General features: G+C 45.8%; 1 protein-coding gene across 2 annotated transcripts; it reads right to left on the bottom strand.

Moving 5' to 3' along the window:
• Positions 1547-6226, bottom strand: ZNF22 (zinc finger protein 22). Of its 2 annotated transcripts, none has more exons than XM_018042266.1 (2): positions 6046-6226; positions 1547-3570 (listed from the first exon to the last, which is right to left on the bottom strand). In XM_018042266.1, the coding sequence occupies exon 2, from the start codon at positions 3479-3481 to the stop codon at positions 2804-2806; it is 678 nt and encodes a 225-aa protein (XP_017897755.1). In that variant the 5' UTR covers positions 3482-3570; positions 6046-6226; the 3' UTR covers positions 1547-2803. The 2 variants fall into 2 exon arrangements, with proteins under 2 accessions (XP_017897755.1, XP_005699423.1); XM_005699366.3 differs by lacking the exon at positions 6046-6226 and adding an exon at positions 5529-5810.

Below are 12988 nucleotides of genomic sequence, written 5' to 3'. Positions count from 1 at the left end.
TGTGCTGCGCAGCGTCCACTCCGTCACGCACCCCTACCTCTCACCACGCCAGGCTCTCCACCTCCGCCACAGCCAGCCACACACAGGGCCTTGAAAAGAGAGTTCAGCTGTGGTAAATTCTCAGAAGTTCTGTGGGTTTTAAAATCTGGATTTCTGGTTTCTCTGGAAAGTGTCAAGATGTGGCCTATCTGGGCCTGATCCTCCGACGGCCACGACTGAAACCGAGTCAGGTGACCCTTTTAGACGGGCAAGTGCGCTTCAGGGTACAGCTCTTCCCACCTCGCTCATTCACACCAGCTGCCTGACCTCCACAGACTTCCAGGGTTTCGACTCCTTCAGTGTACATGCCATCTGCTCCAAGGGCCCTTCCCTCCTCCCTGCACCTGATGAAAATCCTCCCAATCTGAATGGCAATCAGACGGCATAGTCATTACCTGTTTTTTACTTTCACTTAAAATTTACCAGTTCCACCAGTCTTTGGTAGAAGCACACACGGCCAGTTCTCAATAAGTATTTTATCTTCTCAACAGAATGACAGCACTTTCCTTCCCTATCACGGGGCCTAAACAGCATTTGCAGCTGTGTATCTTTATTTTGAAGACATACTCCCACTGTCAGAAGTCCAAACAAATACTTCAATTTCCCTTAGGAACTTACTAAATGGTCCTTGTCCTTTATAGGTGTAACTTTCTTTCAAGAGTACTAACTCAGTCAAAATAAAATTGAACTCACCTTTAAATCTGAGTAATACTTTTGCTGCTGACAATTTTAAATTTAATTCAACAGCTTTTCTGCATCCAAAGACCTAGTAAGTCAATCAGTAAAATCTAAACAATGTTTTTTGTAAAAGATAACTGTGATCACTTTGTAAGGCATACCTTGTTTTATTGTTGTATTCCTTTAAAAAAAGAACTGAGGTTTGTGGCAGGTTTCTGGCAGCCCTGCACCGAGTGCCTGTCAGTGCGGCTTTCCCAGCAGAACGCAGTCACTGTGTTCCTGTGTCATAGTTTGGCAATCCTTGCAACAGTTCAAACTTTTTCATTATATTTGTTTTTTTCATTATATTTGTTACATGATAGGTGATGTTTCATGTTACTGCTATGATTCACCGAAAGCTCAGATGATGGTTAGCATTTTTAGCAATAAAGTATTTTTAATTACAGTATTACATTGTTTTTTGGACATAATGGTATTGCAGTTAATAGACTACAATATGGCGTAGACACAGCTTCACTACACACTGGGAAACCAAGAAAGTCCATGCAACGCACTTGACCGTGCTCTTCGCTTTACTGCGGCACTCGAAGGCATGCCTGCGCTCACACAGCACTGTGAATATCCTGTTGGATCAAACTGCTGTTGACAAAGCCATCTGCCATGACTTGGCGCTCAAATACAAGGCCATGAGGGAGGCAAAGTTCAAGTTTGAGGCAATCAAAGACAAGCAAAACAAGAGGTTCTTCCCAGGCTGTGATTTTAGATGCTGCCTACATCATCAAAGCAGCCTCCCAGGAGAAAAACAAACAGAAGGTAGCAATATGCAAAGTACTCTTAAAAAATTTTTATGGATAACTGTCATTGATACAGCAGAATCAGATATGATTATGAAAGATACAAAAAAAAATCAGAAGAATGTTAGCATTTAATAGAAATTAAAACCTGAGCTGAAGGCTGATCAAAATGTTTGATACTTGGCACTATTCTCATGAAAGATAAGAAACTTGTTTGGTCTTATAAATAAGACAGGTAACTCAGAAAAAGTTAAACTTAGATTTCAAAAAAGCTACAATGCAGTAACACTTGACTTTTTCAAAACTTCACTATATTACTTGACTTTTTCAGAACTTCACTATGTTACTGGCAAACATTTAAGATAACCAGGGTTATAAGAAGCTCTTGAAGGGGGAGGGCAGGGAGCATATAAATTGTAGATTTTTAATTTGCAAGTTGAGATTATTTAGAAGAAATAATTTTGGTTTATTTATTCATTTAGCTCTAAAAGGCTGGCTCGGCCTGTCAGAGCACAAGAGAGAGCTCAAAGACGTGGGTAAGGACTGACATGAAGCTGTTTCAGCTTCTAGAAACGAGTGGTGTGGTGTCAGACCACCACGAAGGGCAGCATCAGCACGGGGAGGAGGCCTGCGGTTGAACTCGCTGCTCTCTTTGGCTTCCAGAGTGTCACTTACTAAGAATTTGATGAAAAATAGGGAAGCTCTACTCTTTTAATTAGTAACTATCTATAAACAGGAGAAATGAACAAAAAAAGCTAACACAAACTGATGTACTTCACTGACTAAAAGTCTGTGAACGTGAATTCATTTTACTCTGCTGACCCTTGAGACGTACTTACAAACCAGTGAGTAATATACTGCAAAACTTTAAGAACATAAACTCTCATCTACAACAGAACTCTGAAACTGATGGAATTAATTTCTCCCTTTAATTGTTCTTTCCAAGGAAAGTCCTGAAACTGAGCAGTCACTGGAATTTCTACACCTTTACAGGTCATCAAAACATGATTTTTTTTTTTTTGGTCAAAACGATGCAGGAAGCAATTTCAAAAGAGCTCAAGGAGCTTATGTTCTCTAGAAACACATTTCCTGTTTTTTGTACTGCAGGTTACATAAAAAATGAGGAAGGCTGGACTCATAATCTCTCCGATCCCAATGTCACTGAACTCCCAATGTCCTCATGCTCGGAAAGGATACAGTGTTTAAGGACACTATTAAATTTAAAAAATACCTCCAGTTCTACAAGAAACATTTTTTATTTTTTAAAAAAGGGCTGATGCAGTGCCCTTTACTTAGCGGAGACCAGCCACTGACTTCCTCCCTTTCCCCGCTTTCCAAGATGACCCCACGTGAGTTTTCGCCCGGATGCTTTTGCCCCGGGCTCTCCGGGGCTTCTCCTCCTTGTGCACCTTCACGTGCTGCCTGAGGTGTGAGCTCTGGCTGAAGCACTTGCCGCACTCACTGCACTGGTAGGGCTTCTCCCCAGTGTGGGTTCGCTGGTGCTGAATGAGGTGGGAGCTCTGGCTGAAGCACCGGCCACACTCGTCACACTGGTACGGCTTTTCTCCAGTGTGAATTCTCTGGTGCTGAATGAGGTTTGAGCTCTGTTTAAACCTCTCTCCACACTCATCGCACCGATAGGGCTTCTCCCCGGTGTGGACGCGGCGATGCTGAATGAGGTTAGAACTCTGAAAGAAGCTTTTCCCACAGTCTGCACACTTGTGGGACTTCTTTCCAGTATGGATCTTCTGGTGCTGGAAGAGAGTCGAGCTCTGACTGAAGCTCTTTTCACATTCGACACATTTATAAGGCTTTTCATCCAGGCCTCGTCTCAGTCTCCTGAAGCTTGAGTCAAATCGGACAGTCACCCCCCATCTCTGCCGCTGCCGGCCGGTTCTGCGCTGGTTCTCATAGACTTTTCCTTGGCTGGAGCTCCGAGATATAGCTCCTTTAGGTTTTCCTAACCGCATGGTGAAGAGCCAAATGTATTCTTAAGACAGGCTATGTCCTTCTTCTGAACGAGTGTTCCACTTCCTAGAGCTACACAGCTCAGAATTTTCTGTATAAAAGGAAAAAAAAAAACAAATTATAGGTGACTTGTTAATTATTCAACTTTAACACCTCTTCTGGAGAATCCCAGGGACAGGGGAGCCTAGTGGGCTGCCATCTCTGGGGTCGCACAGAGTCGGACACGACTGAAGCGACTTAGCAGGAGCAGCAGCAACAGCAACACCTCTTTAGCCCATCAAAATTCATCTATTTTAAAATTACGAATGTATTCAATATATATATGAAAACAAAGATAATTCTAGGGAAAATAATGTGCAAAAAAATTCTAATAATTTCAGTGAAAGTCACTCAGTCCTGTCCGACTCTTTGCGACCTCATGGACTATACAGTCCACGGAATTCTCCAGGCCAGAATACTGGAGTGGATAGCTGTTGCCTTCTCCAGGGGATCTTCCCAACTCAGGGATTGAACCCAGGTCTCCCACATTGCAGGCAGATTCTTTACCAGCTGAGCCACAAGGGAAGCCCAATAATTTCAGAGTCTAAACTTAATAAATACAACCAAATTTACCTTTGGAATTCCTGTCTGTTGGGACAGGACGAAAAAAGTGATAATAAAAAATACAAATTTCTGTTGGGCAATAACAAATGAGTATGTAATTCTGAAAGATTAAAAAGTAGAGACAACATAATATTTTAATAGGAATAAAAAAAAATAGCTCCAAAAGTCAATCAAAATTTGGGTAACAGGTTATCATTATATTTTAATATTTGCCCCATATTAAGCCGATTGTCATTCATGGGAGGCTAATTAGGGTGTCCAAATTAGAAAGAAATGACAACTCACACTCCTTTATTAAATATTTGTTTACCCTTGTTTGCTCAGCCACTCTACTTTCACAGCTGTGGAGGACAATCCAGTTCTAACTTTGTAGCATAAATTGTTTCGAATATAAGAACTATTCTATAAGGAGTGGAAAGTTTCTGTGAATCTATTCAAATACTGGATGAGGAAAATGTCAACAAAGAAATGTTTCATTATCATTTCTTCTAGATTCCAATGGCCCAAGAAAGGACAATTGTTTGAAAGCTTGATACAAGAGGATTTTTTTCTGGGAGGGAAAAATTTCCAAAGAACTTTATTTGATAGTGTAATGAAACAGAATAAAAGGTGGTAGGCAAAACACAAGAAGAAGAGAAGAAAGTAAGTTTACACATAAAAATAGGGAGGAATTTTAAAAATACCTAAATGCTGCAAGAATTCCAATGTTCAAATAAATTAATTTCACTTAATTACTTACAAGGTTATTTAAAATTGTGGCTACAAACAAGCACAAACTCCAAATAGGTGACAAATGTGGGAGAACCTAAGCCTGCAAAGGTAATACCATGATTGGAACTAATTTCCACCTCCTGTGTCAGCAAGTGAGTAGACTTTAAAATGGGAATAATCACCCTGGTCTTTGCACACAAGCTTACCAAGCAAATAACTGGAAACAAAAATTATTTCACGGTTACTGCTTTTCCGTCATTATATTATATACCTGAGACTCTAGCCCTGATAGTGCTGAGACTTTAACTGTGTATTTAACAGTTACATCTGCTGTAATTAAGGTAAGTACCAAAAGAGAAAACGGCCCACAGCACAAAATTAGAGAGCACTGCTCATTTCTTAACTTGGTAAATATTTGTGGAACATCTATTTCAAGGAGACATCTGTCAGGTACATGATGTTGGTGTTCAAAAATAGCTATAATGGTAATTATACACTGAAAAAAAACCCCATATTTATTTTTAAATACTACGGAAGGCAGTTCTAGTAGGAAACTCTAATTCAGCTGGAACACTACAGACGAGGAAATCACACAGGTAGCCTGGGTCACTGTGCTATCTCACTCTCAGTGCAGGCTTATGGGATTATCTTCATTCTACTCCCATGTCTAAGGAATCGGCAGGCTTACTTTGGCCAGGCTCCCAGCCCCTAGGAGCCCGACCCCAGAACCTGTACCCGCAGTGAGAACTGACTGCGACCGCAACTTGCAATGCCAAGTCCAGCGCTCCGGCCGGGGCTCTGCCCAGCTCCACGGCAGTCGCGGGCATCAGGGTACATCTGAGTGAGTGGGCCCGCTGGCCACGCGAACAAGCCGAGCTGGAATGTGCCTGCTTTCTCGCCAGTAACACTGGGACGACAACGAGGCCGCCACATCACCAGGGTGTTAGAAATTCACGCGCGTCAACGTCTGAAGTGCTCGCAACAGCCCTGCGCCACCCAAGCGCTTCTTCAGTCCGTCTGACCCGGCCGCGCGCCCGGCGGACGGGAACGCGGCCCCGGAGCCGGGCCAGCGCTCGGCCTCAGCTCGCCGGGGCCTCCGGCCGCCGGGCCCACCCCACCCGCCTCGCCGCCGGCCGCGGGGGCGCCCGGGGCCTCCCGGGAGCGGAGCCCCGGAGCCGCGCCCCCCGCGCCGGCCGGGTCGGCGCCGCCCAGCCGCGGCCAGCCCGCGCCCCTGCGGGCTCGGCCCACTCACCGCCGCCGCCCTCGCCCGCTCGCCCCGAGCCCTTCGCGCTGCCGGAAGTGCAGGCCGCGCGGTTGGTCTGCGCCACGCGGTCGCTCTAGGATCCTGGCGGAGTGGCCCTCTATGGTCCCGAGCCCACCGGAAAAAAACCGTCCTTCGTTTCTTCCTGTCCTCCCGTTTTCATCTCCTGTCCCTCGAGAGGCGTCGTGTGGCCTCCCAGGAGCGCAGGGCCTCCGGTTATCTCCCTCTGTGACGCAGGAGCCACCGGCAGGCCGGGAACCGCAGCCACGGTCTCAGGGCTTTTGAACTCAGTACCAGCCCGTTCGACCCCGAGACTGCATTGTACAAGTATTAATTACTGGTTATATAGAGGTACTTCTGGAGAGCCTAAACCATTCCTGATACTTATTTAATTATACCAAAAAGCCCCTACAAAATGGGAACGATCATACTCTTTTTAAATTTTTTTTTTCTTAAATGTTTTTATTGGAGTATAGTTGCTTTTTTGGAGGCTTCCCTGATGGTTCAGCGGGTAAAGAATCCGCCTGCAAAGCAGGAGACATAAGAGATGTGGGTTCAATCCCTGGGTTGGGAGGATACCCCTGGATGAGAAAAGGGCAACCCACTTCAGTATTCTTGCTTGCAAAATCCCATGGACAGAGGAGCCTGGCGACTCCAGTCCACGGGGAAATACAGAGACGACTGAGAGACGAAGCACACACACACGTAGTTGCTTTACAGTGTCGTGTTAATTGATCATTCTCATTTTACAGCTAAGGAAACCAAGGCTTAGAGTAGCAGTTTGCTCAAGTTCAGACTGTTAGTGGACCGCTGCATATTGGAATGTGTCTTTTCGGCTCCAAGTCTGGTGATTTTCAACACACCACCTGTTTTTCTTTCGTGATGACCTCTCCTGGTTTTCATCTCTTGGAGCCAATCACCTTCTTTTCGCACCCCACCAGATGAACTTACTATATTCACTGAACATGTTACTTCAGCAGTCTTCATCCTGACAGTTGATGGCAACTCCAACTTTCCAGTTGCTCAGGTCAAAAATCCTGATGTCACTGTTGTCTCTTTTTTTACCCCAAACCCAGTTCCAAGACATCTATAGTTCTGTTGGCTCGATCTTCAGAATATATCCTGAATTGAACCACTTTCATCACCTCCTGCTATTAGCTCCACCAAGCTCTATTACCTCCTGTCTGCAAAGTTCAGTTCAGTTCAGATCAGTCGCTCAGTCGTGTCCAACTCTTTGCGACCCCATGAATTGCAGCACGCCAGGCCTCCCTGTCCATCACCAACTCCTGGAGTTCACTCACATTCGTGTCCATCGAGTCAGTGATGCCATCCAGCCATCTCATCCTCAGTCGTCCCCTTCTTCTCCTGCCCCCAATCCCTCCCAGCATCAGAGTCTTTTCCAATGAGTCAACTCTTCGCATGAGGTGGCCAAAGTACTGGAGTTTCAGCTTCAGCATCATTCCTTCCAAAGAAATCCCAGGGCTGCTCTCCTTCAGAATGGACTGGTTGGATCTCCTTGCAGTCCAAGGGACTCTCAAGAGTCTTCTCCAACACCACAGTTCAAAAGCATCCATTCTTCGGCGCTCAGCCTCCTTCACAGTCCAACTCTCACATCCATACATGACCACAGGAAAAACCATAGCCTTGACTAGATGGACCTTAGTCAGCAAAGTAATGTCTCTGCTTTTGAATATACTATCTAGGTTGCTCATAACTTTTCTTCCAAGGATGGAGCCCAAGAAATAAAGTCTGACACTGTTTCCACTGTTTCCCCATCTATTTCCCATGAAGTGATGGGACCGGATGCCATGATCTTCCTTTTCTGAATGTTGAGCTTTAAGCCAACTTTTTCACTGTCCTCTTTCACTTTCATCAAGAGGCTTTTGAGCTCCTCTTCACTTTCTGCCATAGGGTGGTGTCATCTGCATATCTGAGGTTATTGATATTTCTCCCGGCAATCTTGATTCCAGCTTGTGTTTCTTCCAGTCCAGCGTTTCTCATGATGTACTCTGCATATGTGTTAAATAAGCAGGGTGACAATACACAGCCTTGACGTATTCCTGTTCCTATTTGGAACCAGTCTGTTGTTCCACGTCCAGTTCTAACTGTTGCTTCCTGGCCTGCTTCCTGTCTGCAAAACATATCCAGAATTGAACCACTTTCAACACCTCCACTGCTATTAATGCCACCAGGCTGCTATTACCTCCTATCTGGATTATTGCATTGGCTTCCTCTGTGGTCTTCCTACATCTACTCACAGCCCCAGAGTGGTCCTCCGAAAAACAACTCAGATTATGTCATTCATTTTGTTCAAAATCCTCCAAAGGCTTCCTAAATTCTCGAAAGACTGCTCTTATTAGAGCAAAAGCTCCCCATTTTTCTAGAACAACAGCTCATGACTTCACAGGGGCACCAAAGCTGTCATGATCTATCTCCTGTTCTTTGTCATATCTGTAGTGCTCAGAACAGTGCTCAGAAGGTAGCAGGCACTCAGCAAGTATTTGTTGAATGAGTGAATTTATAAGATTTCTCATTGTTCACAAAGTGCTTTTACATCCGTTCTCTGGTCATTCATCTTTACTATAGTCTCACGAAGCAGGGATCCTAGTATCTGTCTTAAAGAGCAATAAGATAAGGCCAAGAGGGAAACTTGCCTGGAATACTTAGTTGGTTGATGGCAGAAGCAAGACTAGATCCAAGGTTCAGATCTCAAGATGGAGCCTTCTGCTCTGCAGATGGCAAAGCATGAAACTGTCCTGGACAGGGACTGTCAACTCGGTAATCTAGATGATAGCCAGACTGTTAATGATTAAATAAGATAATGTAAGGCACTTAGCACAATGCCTAACACATAGGAAATGTGAGGCATGGTTTGTTGTTGCTCCGTTGTGAAGTTGTGTCTGACTCTTTGTGACCCCATGGACTAGAGCATGCCAGCCATTGTTATTTTACTATTGAATTATTACTACAAGTGGTGGATTCTGGTGGCTGGGTGGGGGTGGGGGTATGGGACAGTGCACAAAGATGGTTTAGGTAAAGTTTCAAGAACAAAAGTGACCTGCTTGGACTGTTTGCTCTATGTGCATTAAAATAGTAAAAATTTATTCAAAAAATTTTACTAGTAAGAGAAACATTACTCACTCAGTTGTGTCCGACTCTTCTGCGACTCCATGGACCATATCCTGCCAGGCTCCTCTGTCCATGGAATTCTCCAGGCAAGAATCCTGGAGTGAGCTGCCATGTCCTTCTCCAGGTATCTTCTCAACCCAGGGATTGAACCCAGGCCTCCTTCGCTGCAGGCGGATTCTTTACCATCTGAGCTGCCTGGGAAGCCCAGTTAAAACTTCGCATCCCTCGTAAAGGGGGATTATCCCTTCTGCCTGTACCTAAAAGCAGCTGGGCCAGCTACAGGAGGCCCAGAGATGTGCGGATGGGAGGGGTAGGGAACTGGATGAAGAAAGCTGGATCTTAAAAAGGAGAGAAGTCAGGAGGTAAAGGGCTGTGGCCAAGAGTGAGCAGAGTAGGGGGGAGGATGGAGAGAGGCGAGAGAGAGGAGAGGCTATGGGGTGGGGAGGCGGGGCGGAGCAGAGAAGGAAAGGAAGGAGAGAGAAGGCAGGCCAGGCTTTCCGCCCTCAATCTGCCAGTGTGGCAGAAGCGCTTCTAGGCTCCAGGTACTGTTGGAAGCACAGGTGGTGCCTCGTTCAGTGTTCCTGACTGCTGCTGAGCATTTGCTCCACCCTTCCTGAGTTTTCCATCCCTGCTTAAGGCTGTGTGGCTTTCATTGTCTCCTAGTGAATGACTGTCCATTCCACTGATATTAACTTTATATGAGTAGCTCTGGCCAGCTGCTCGTGTGTGGGTGCAGCGTACAGCCCATTCCAGAGGCCGCTTGGGTCACTGTGTTTCCGCCACCACTCTTGCTTCCCTCTGCCTCAAGAATAACATGTCCCAAGTAGTGGCTGCTCCAGGATGAGAAGGCGTGTGGAGCGGAGCCACATGAGCCCGCTTGCAGCCACCTGCAGTCACATGTAACAGGCCAGAGAAATAAACGCTCTTGTTGTAACCACAATTTTTGTTGTTATTTGTTACTACAGCAAAGGTCATATACCTTCCACAACCTTAAGAGATAAGAACTGTTAGAATCCTGTAACAGTGAGAAAATGGAGGCATGTAGCTTGCCTAAGGCCACATGTACTTAAGCGGCAGACAGTTTGGCCTCAGAGCCCATGCCCTTCGCCTCTACCTAGCAGTATCTGTCAAATAGAAGTCCAGGTTACTTTAAACAGAGTAAATGACTGAAATTGGTCACACTGGATATTTACAGATCCAGTGTAAATATTCACAGATCCAGGGGATCTTCCCAACCCAGGGATCGAACCCAGGGACCCTGCACTGCAGGCAGATTCCTTACCAGCTGAGCCACAAGGAAAGCCCAGATGTTTACAAAGCAGAAAGGAAAAGGCAGGCGGAAGGGAGAGGGAGGACTGTATGGTCAGGGCCGCAGAGATGGGCTGTGTTCTCCTAACAGCACATCTTTCTGAGAAAATTGGGTCAAGACAGGCCAGCTCTCTGAACGGTTAGGGCTTCTTCGGGAAACTGCTCACAGCAGGGGCCAGAGTGTCCCTGGGCCCAGTTGTGTCTAAAGGGCTCATTCTAGGAAGAAGAGGCTTCTGGGCTGAGAACAGTGGTTTTTTTTTTTGAGTGTAATTGCGATACAGAGTTGTGTTACAGACAGAACCGTCTTGGCAAGACAGCTTCTTTCCACTCTAGCTTCGTCCCTTGCACCCCAATTCCCTTGCAGACAGAGACACGCACCAGAAGCCACTGCCTCAGCAGGGAGCGCTGCTGCCCGGGGTCTGCACTGGCAACACCGCAAAGGAGGCCGGCCACACGTGTGGCCCAGCGACCCAGCGCGGGGACAGGGGCCGCCTCTCTCCCACGAAGGGCCCCTGAACAATGGTTCTGCCCTCCAAGCCTGAGGCTTTGCTTTCTGTTTCCTTTGGGTTCTCTGGGAATTCCCATTCCTGAGTTTGCAGGAAACATCTCTGTTAAAAGGCCAGCCGGGAGGGAGCAGAGTCCAAGGGCAGATCAGCAGCTGGCTTGCTCCCAGATAACCACAGCTCCTGGGACCTGAAGACAGCGTGTGCACTTGCTGTTTTTACATCTGGAAAGGCTTGAGTCTGACCGCCTTTCCTGGGAGGGAGGAGCAGGGCGCCTGACAAACATAGCCCACTGCTGCCTGCAGCTGTGGGCACCTGGATCCTGCCCACATGGGCACATTGCGTATTGCTAGCTTCTCCACAATCACCTGATCTGACAGGGCAAGCCTCGTGCTTTGTTTCCCTAGGACTAAGAGGCCAGGTGTGTCCTTGGTGAACCAATGGCTTTAACAGTGGGAAGGTCTTTAATCCTTCTTCTGGTAAACAATCTAAACTGGTAGCAAATGGCTATCACCACAGGAAAAACAAGCCTTTTTTTTTTTTTTTTTTTTTTAAATTCCTTCTGCTCATTTGCTCTGGGCAAATTACCCTGTTTTTCCTGAGTTCAGATCTTTTGCAATCATGTTGATTTTATCTTGCGTTTTTTATTTGCCCTGGTTCCTGAAGTCTGACCTGGGAAGACCGTGCTGATCTAGGAGAGGACACTTATCACTGCAGTCTTCACTCCACCTGTGTATGCATTTTCTACCTGAGTTCTAGTGAGTGAAGCAAGGTATGATAAACTCTCCAAAAGCTCTATGGAGAGAGGCACATGGACCTGCCACATAGACCAGCCGGAAACCGCAGAGCCTGGGAGAAAGCTGAAATTGTGGTGTCCTGGTGAGCTGAATTAGCATCTTTTCAAATTGCCTCTGAAAAGCAAGCATCGTTGATAGAAAGCTTTGTAATCCTCAAATGGTCATAGACGTGTACAGGCATACTTCGTTTTGTTGTTCTTTGCAGACATTGCTTTTTTTTTAAATTGAAGGTTTAAGGCAACCTTGCATTGAATGTCTATTGGTGCCATTTTCCCAATAGCCTTTGCTCCGTTCCCTGGTGGCTCAGACGGTAAAGCGTCTGTCTACAATGCAGGAGACCTGGGTTTGATCCCTGGGTCGGGAAGATCCCCTGGAGAAGGAAATGGCAATCCACTCCAGTACTATTGCCTGGAAAATCCCATGGACAGAGGAGCCTGGTAGGCTACAGTCCATGGGGTCCCAGAGAGTCGGACACGACTGGGTGACTTCACTTTGCTTACTTCATATCTCTGTGTCTTATTTTGGTAATTCTCACTGCGGACAAAAAAAATGTTGCATGTTGCCAGCCATTTCTGTAAACAAGAAATGTTGCCTGCTATCAAGCCATCAGTCACTGCAGCTGCTCCAAAGGTGCACCCCGAGGGGAAGTCAGGAGAGAGAAAAACAGGATACTGGCCCTCCACAGTTAAGATGCATATCTAAGGAGTAATTTTAATGAACTCAGACTCTAGTGTCTTCCATACACAAAAGGCAGTAAAATCATTAACTTGGGATGTCTGCTTTTTTGTGATTAGCATTAATCTTTTGATGTTTGCTCACATGTTTTTTTCTTCTGTTTTTAAGCAAAATCTTCATATCTTGTCTCCTCCCTTAACTCTCTGGAACAGTTCTTCAGAGCTGTCTAACAGGCTCTCCCATGGGGTTTGGTCCTCAGTAAGTTCCCCAAATAAAACATAATTCAGGAAGGGGGTTCAAGAGAGCGGGGACATATGTCAACCGATGCCCATTCATGTTGATGTATGGCAAAAATCATCACAATGTTGTAATTATCCTCTAACTAAAAACAAACTCGCAAATTTTAGGCTGGTTCTTTTTTTCAGTTGATATAGCAATTTTCAAGCCTGTCATTATTATGTTTATAACAGTGATCTATGATCAATAATCTTTAACGTCACTGTTGCAAAAGATTATGCCAAA

The sequence above is a fragment of the Capra hircus genome, chromosome 28 (genome assembly GCF_001704415.2).
Source record: "Capra hircus breed San Clemente chromosome 28, ASM170441v1, whole genome shotgun sequence".
NCBI lineage: Eukaryota > Metazoa > Chordata > Mammalia > Artiodactyla > Bovidae > Capra > Capra hircus.
This window is presented reverse-complemented; position numbering and strand designations above follow the sequence as displayed.